Source organism: Protomyctophum parallelum (genome assembly GCF_964188405.1).
Source record: "Protomyctophum parallelum genome assembly, chromosome: 13".
Lineage (NCBI taxonomy): Eukaryota > Metazoa > Chordata > Actinopteri > Myctophiformes > Myctophidae > Protomyctophum > Protomyctophum parallelum.
This window is the reverse complement of record NC_139708.1, coordinates 20,095,941-20,103,631: the sequence shown is the minus strand read 5'-3', so window position 1 is coordinate 20,103,631 and position 7,691 is coordinate 20,095,941. Positions and strand designations below refer to the sequence as shown.

General features: G+C 43.6%; 1 protein-coding gene across 1 annotated transcript in view; it reads left to right on the top strand.

Moving 5' to 3' along the window:
- Nucleotides 1–1,926: 1,926 nt before the first annotated feature.
- The window catches only part of cntnap1 (contactin associated protein 1), a gene marked incomplete at its 5' end in the record, with an annotated part of 30,756 nt that continues 24,991 nt past the window's right edge, over nt 1,927–7,691 (top strand). Inside the window, one exon of the mRNA XM_083779604.1 lies at nt 1,927–1,987. Coding sequence (XP_083635730.1) covers nt 1,927–1,987 — 61 coding nt within the window. The remainder of the gene's footprint in view (nt 1,988–7,691) is intronic.

Below are 7,691 nucleotides of genomic sequence, written 5' to 3'. Positions count from 1 at the left end.
TTCGAAAGGCATTTTTAGAATCGGTTTTCTAGGTCAAAATGGGAATGTTCATAACAGAACGTTAACGCATAACGCATGGCAGGAATCTCCCTGTAGCCACCGTTAATCTCCAATCAGATTTGATTGAAAAAAAAAAGAAGAAATCCCACGTTCAATCTCACATCATCACTGACATAATTCCGTCCCATTCTGACCCACTTCTTAATCCCAAAGCTCTTTTTACATGGTCAGTGTGCCAACTGTGCCATGCACTCATTGCCACAAATCCCTCTCTTCTAGTCTGACCCAGCCCCCACGCATGTGTGTGTGTGTGTGTGTGTGTTCGTGCGTGTGCGTGCATGCACATGCCGTGTATGTGCGCACACGTGTGCGTTTGTGCGTGGATGAGCTTGAACCTATAGGCACACAGTAAAATCCTCCGTATTAATGTAACTCTGAGGGTGTGAAATGTGACCTCTGGGTCACATCAACACTGAGGATTTAACTGTGCAAAGTCGGCATTATGGTCAAGCTGTTCTGCTCTGAATCTGTTCCACTCAGCCAAAGTGCACTCATTCTGTATACCTGCATGCAGCGGTGGCAACTGGCAAGTAACTAAGTACATTTACTTGTACTTAAATACAATTTTGAGGTATATTTGTACTTGGTACTTGAGTATTTCCAATACTTTTACTCCTACTCCACTACATCTCAGAGACAGTTACTATAGTTACTTTGTAGATTTTGATTATTATTACAAATCATACCATGGCCATTCTATATAAAAATGCAATTCATTATTTGAAAACTTGAAATGGGACATTCTATATAATGAATACTTTCCACTTTTGGTACTTTAATTACATTTTGATGCCAATACTTTTGTACTTTTACTCAAGTATATTTTGAATTCCGGACTTTTACTTGTAACGGAGTAGTTCTACATTGCAGTATTGATACTTTTACTTATAAGTAAAACATTTTCCCACCACTGCCTGTATGCATGGATGTTTTAAGTCAAGGTCAGCCTGGTTGGAAGCGAGCAGAATTGTGCAGTGCAGCTTATTGCTGCTGCAACTCTCTCTCACTCTGTGGTTCTGCCTGGCTGATACTGGATATCTCACCAGGACATTCATGGGATTGTGGATATGCTTTGCTGGGATTTGTTTTCCATGGAGAGAAAGGCTCTGACCATCATCATCATCCCCTCGGCTATAGCGCAGTGCACCCCTGACTGACCAGCTGCTGCTCCATGCCAGGGATCATTCTGAGGCAGTATATATACTTGTTTAATGCAGCAAAAAAAGGAATAACTCTGCTATAGGTGACAGTGTATAAGCTTATATTTGGAAATTAAGACATTATCATCTTTGAGTGTTTACAGAAGAATTGTTTGAAGGGGAATTCCATATCAAAATACACTTTTTTGGGGGGAATAGTGATCTACAATTTATGTCGGAAGTTATTTTGTATTTTTTTTTATTTTTTTGCATCCTCATTCCTCCTGTGAAACTGAATATCCACAGTGCTGCGTTGGAGGAGGAACTGAAATGACACTGCCAGGCTTTCAGCAGCGTGCAAGCCACACACACACACACACTCTGCAAAAAAGTTGAATAGTATTTTTGGGAAATAATAAGGTTATTATTAGCCTATACGTTACCCAAAAGGTTGTTTAACAAAAAGATAAAGAATTTAATAAAGCTAAAGTGCGCGCTCTCGCCGAAGCGCAGCATCAGCACCACCAACCAGCAAGTGATGCGCGTTCCCGCCCCGGCAGAGGCTGCCCGAGATCCCGGGAAGAGTACTTGGAACTGCGCGAGTTAAAGTTGGTGAAGGCGAGGGGGTGTGAACTGGAGGATGCTATACCGCGCCCGGTGGAGGGAGAACAATCAACGATCCATCTAATTAACATATAGTGGGAGAAAACGTCTCCTAAAGTGAAGGATGAATTGCAAAGTATTGAGCATAAGCCTTTTATTTTTGGGGTTTCAACATTGCTCATCACGTAAGTCCTGTGAAACAGCAATTATTCATATCTTTATCGTTTGATATTGTCATAGGCTATTGACTGTTGTTGCCTAAGCAGCTTGTATATAGGAATTAAGGCCTGGTCAGCATATAGGCTATATTGTTTTGGATATATATGTGTGTGTGTGTTTTACCATAAAGTTATTTTGTTAAATGAATTAACAAGGAGGTGAAAATAACCCTGGAGGGCAAAATGCAGGTGCTTGAAGGGCAGCAGCGCCAGCACATGCTAAACACATTGGTTTTAGAAAGACGGTTTAAGTGGCCGTGTTGTCGAGTACACATAATTCCTCTAAAAAGCATTGTTTTCTGACACGAAAGTGTATCCGATAACTATAAAGAACAAATGTAGACGGGTTGAGGCTGAGCTCAACGCGCGCACGCATTGCTGATCATGATCGCATCGCACTGTTCTGAGCTGTCTGCATTGCGGTGCTTTCTAGTGCCAGCAAGCAAGTTTCTGCAGCATAATATGACTCGCATCCGCTTTGGTATGCCTGAAAGTCTTGTTGCTTTGACATAAAACATGATCATCTGCCGCAGCACGAAGATTGTTGGGAATGTTGGAACGCGCTGTGGATATTTTCAAAGTAGGAACAGAGAGAGAGACTGAGAGAGAGAAGGGCTAACCTGTCCTGCATGCTGTCGCGTGTGGGACCACCCCACTGCAGTACTTTTGGCAGACCGAGTGTGCTGTACAGTGCAGCACGCACCTGTCTACAAATAGATTCGTGTATAGCATACACATGACGGAGCAGAAAAATACCCGAGTCATCATGATCAATCAGGCGCCCTATAGCGAATGTAAACGCTGTAGAGGTGTGGCAGTGTTTGCATCAAAATGTCAAATGGATGTTTCTTTTAGAACGGCATTTGCATAGCCCATGTATGCTATTAATATGCTTAATCATATCACTAACCCCTGTGCCAGACGTCAATGCCACGTGGAGGACCTAATATAATTGATTATAGCCTAGGCAGCCAATACTGTGCCATGCATGACTCATTAGCTTTACATCAGCTGGACAAGCATGCGTGACATCACTAAGGCCTATAATGTTTAAAGTGCATTGATTAGAGCTGATTAGTGATTACTTACAGCTGACAGGACACCTAATAACAAAGGTGATTTCTCAAGGGCAATAAAGAAGGTGAATATTCCCTGTCCTTTTTTCCACCCTTACCAAAAACTGAACTTTTACATGCCTCTTTCTCTGCTCACATGGAGCTGGGGTTCATCACAGCAGAGCTAAACAGTAATGTGGTTATAGTGACATCATAGCTACCAAACTGGGTATTTGGTTAATGTGATAAGGGTTGGACACTTTGACACTGTTTGACAAATTTATTTTAGGCAATTCATTGTAACTTACTGTAGGCCTATGTCACACCCTACATTATGTTTTGTAAATGCTATCTAATTTAGCACTTGAAATGCCCGTGAAATGCTTTATTATAATGGTGGTGTAGCCTACCGTAGGATATGCAGGTCTCTTAAAGTAGTAAGTGCCAGTAGCCAGTGCCCCATTAATAAAGGGCCCAAGGCCAGCCCATTTGTTAATGTGCTGTGTAAACGCCGGGGCACAGTGGAGCTGTGCCAAATTAAAATGGAGCTTTCAGGACTGGTCCCAGAGTGAATGTATGGTGTGCAAGTTTTTCTCTGTGTGTGTGTGTGTGTGTGTGTGTGTGTGTGTGTGTGTGTGTGTGTGTGTGTGTGTGTGTGTGTGTGTGTGTGTGTGTGTGTGTGTGTACAAACATGCATAATGGTATGTTCTTAATAATGAATACTGTACAGGCGGAAGTTGCATATGATTTCAACTGTTCTTTCTCCCTCGCCCTCTGTTTATGCAGTCCTCTCACTTCTCTCCTTTATCTGCTCACTTCCTGCCATAACTTGCGTGTGCGTGAGTGTGAGTGTGAGTGTGAGTGTGAGTGTGTGTGTGTGTGTGTGTGTGTGTGTGTGTGTGTGTGTGTGTGTGCGACTGTGTACGCATGCGTGCTTGTTTGTCATCGTCACTGTGTGAGACTCTGAGGCAAACAGGCAGGTCTATGTGAGGGGAAATTACCGGTATATGATGTGAAGGAGGGATGAGATGCAGCATGTGGAAACCTCACTATTCTATTCTGAAATCTGATTTGTACTTTGTTGTATGACAGACCATACATTACACATTAGACAGAAGACTGAGCACTGAACAATTGTGTCCGTGCATGGCAAAGACTAGCTCTGGTCCATAGCTCTAATGCCGTTGCTATGTTAGGCGGGTTGTGTCATTAGAAAGCCTACTTTCTTTAGTGGAAGCTAGCCTCGGTCACAGGCTTACTTATCTGCGAAAATAAAAGCCTGGTCACAACGTAAGGCAGAGAAGCTATCGGCAGGATGTATCCTCCGGAACATCCGTCAAATGCATTTCCCCCGGATACAATATTTTCCCGACCAATCACAACACTTGAGCACTGATTTGTAAAGCATCAACGTCATTTCCTTGGGCTCAGAGTGCTTCCACTAAGGAAAGTAGGCTTTTTGACACAACCCGCCTTTGTATTAACCTGACGCGGCCAGATGAGGGCGGTATTGGGTAACCATGTTTCCCAACACAGCAATCATCTGGGATCTCTCAGGCAGATGAGCTGACAAAAATCCGTTCCGTACCGGACCAATCAGCGTGAGCTAAGGGCGGGATATGTGCGAAACCGGACGTGAAGCTATATAGACACGTCAATATGATTGGTTGTGTTTGCACGCCCACACGGTGATAGACAGACGGTCCCATCCAATCATCTACCAAGTATCTTGAAAAAAAGGAACAGCCCCGTCATCGAATTTGCTTCCGCGATCCCAGATCCCAATAAGCTGTGAAACAAATGTGTGTAGCAAGCTTCTTGGATCTGGCAGCGTCAGGTTACCTTTGTATTGGTGAGCAGCAAAAACGTTTTTTATTTACGCTAAAGACGAGAGGCTGGTCTGCATTTAAGCGAGCCCCGGAAGTCATCGGTAACATAGCTCTAAATGCAACAGCATTAGAGCTATGGACCAGAGCTAGTCAAAGACTTGGTCTTATCCGTTTTTGTGGTCCTATCCTTTTTACACACCATTATATGATCATAAGACCTCCATGTTTTCTTCAGAATATGTATGACACTTATTTACTATGACACTATGGCACATTATGAACTAGTACTATTGGTTCTCAAATGTTTTATTTAACTCTGAGCGTATACAAATGGAACCAAATTGACCCATAGGGTCCATTTGAACACTCTCAGAGTCATTCAGGGCTAGCTCTGTATGTCTGCGGCAATAATGGAAGTTTGGAAAAAGAATTCCACCACAAGGCGGCATTGCAATGACCCGTGACTGAACCTCCAGAGACGTGTGCCCGTGGTAAGATGTTTTGCACACCTTGCCGGTGGCACCCAGACACTCCCTTCTGTAACGCCCGACTTCACATGAATAATTCAAACAAACCTTGCAGGCTGATTGCCTGTAGGGTGAATTAAATGTGGTTCTGTGTCGTGTAGAGCCGGCTCTGTGCATACAGGGTACACACTAACAAACGTGTTCGCCTGGATGAGACAGCCAACACTACAGTGTTCCCATAATGATGAGTCAGCAAGACTGGCTCTATGGCTATTCACACTTCACAGCCCCACCATTTCCCAGAATCCCTTAATGATGTATGGAAGATGAGCTAGCACTGTTATGCAGATGGGAAGAGAGAGAGAGCGAGAGAGAGAGAGAGAGAGAGAGAGAAAGAGAGGGGGGGTGTAGAATGTTCTAATGTTTTAAGCTTCAGGTAACTACTGTAGTCTGTGACGTGATAGACAACGCCTACTTGAAATGTCTATTATGTATCTCTGTGAGAGAGATACAGTAGCTAGAGGGAGAGTGAGAGAGAGCTTGAGAGCGAGAGAGAGAGAGAAAGAGAGAGAGAGAGAGAGAGGGGGGGGGGGGGCAGATGAGAGCAAGGGAATGAGGAGTGGATGATTTGGTGAAGAGACAATGACTGGGAATGAAGGAGGGAGGGGAGAGAGAGAGAGTAGGCAGATGAGAGCAAGAGAATGAGGAGTGGATGATTTGGTGAAGAGACAATGACTGGAAATGGAGAGGAGAGAGAGAGAGAGACAGACAGAGAGAGAGAGAGAGATGTTGGATCATTGGATGGGAGGGGAACAGCATGTGACGATGTTAGCATGAGGCAGAACTGCGCAAAAGACATGAGTGGCCTCAGTTAACCCGACGTCGTTGGGGTGGGACGAGCTGCAGGATGCTGCCGTTTAAATTCCTCTCAGTCCCGGACTCCCGGTCCTGCTCACAAGAAGCACTTTAATAAACCATGAGCCGATAACTGGAAATGTAATTTCCTTGGCCCATTACTGCAATAGGCTTGAAATGGAACTCCTCACTGAGATACATGACACAGCAGTGGCACACATGTGCCCCCTTCATGATCCACTGCAGGAAAGCAGGAAATCCCTGCATGGTAAAATGTGGATCGTCAGTGGAAAGCCCATTTTTACATTCTTAAGTTAAATTGAGCTAGTCTCCGTGCCTTTAACGTGTACAGGACAGACGTGGACATTTATAGAGGCAACCTTCACATGGATCAAGGCATCCAGAGACACAGAGTCAAGGTGACATTACCCTGGCTCAGCGTGATGCCGATGCGTCCACTTCAGTGCACTGTACATGCCCCTGCACGAAGGGCGACAGAACTCAAGAACTCGATCTCATGATGACGAGATTTCATTCTTCTTCTAAGCGAGGCGGACATGGCAATGAATGAAGAAAGTACGAATCACTCGTCGTGTGCATGGGAGTTATAAATAAAGGATCAGTACAGCTGGCCCGATTCATTCATGAATTCTTCCTGGTATAATTCTTCCTGGTATAGCTCCTGTAGTCTAGAAAAGCTGCACTGCATCCTCGGCCTCACTTTGAGTCCATCTGCAGCCTGCGTTGCCAACTTGTTTCCTGCCAGCAGGAGGGTAGCAGCTTTTAGTGAGCATTGTGATTGCGGGCACAGAGAATGATGTGCCACAGCCCCTACTCTGCCATGATAGACAACCACTGATGCACGAGTAGCTAGCTGGGGCAAGTCAAGTATAGTCAGCTTGTTTTAAAGCACATTTTAAAAGAAATATAATGTTGTTCAAAGAGCAGTACAATGAAGACAAGTCAAAACATAGCTAATATTAACCACTTAAACGTTGTTGTATGTCAATAGATTTTCCCTCAATATTTGTCTATTTTCACCATTATTGTGACGTGCCCAAATAGGGAAGCAAGGGTTCATGTGGTTAAAAATGCAATAAGATGCATAAAATAGATCTAAATTAAAACATGATAAACAATGAGTCATGTCTTATACGGAGTACGGACTTAAACCTTTAGAAAAAAATAAAAATAAACGGTGTATGAAGATGAGATGCAAGTGTTGATTGATGTGAAAGACTTTATGCAAGCTGTAAACGGAGCTATTCTCACCTCTGTACCCGGATCTAGAACAAAGTTCACTCAGAAACATAAGATTTAAAAGATATTACAATTTGCCACCACAAAAATGACTCTGGAACACATGTTTTGTCTTCTCTGTCCTGTCTAGTCACTGTAAACCACAGTTTAATGCAGCTCATTGCTTTTATATAATACCATTAGGGTTATTATATAGAGACAGCGT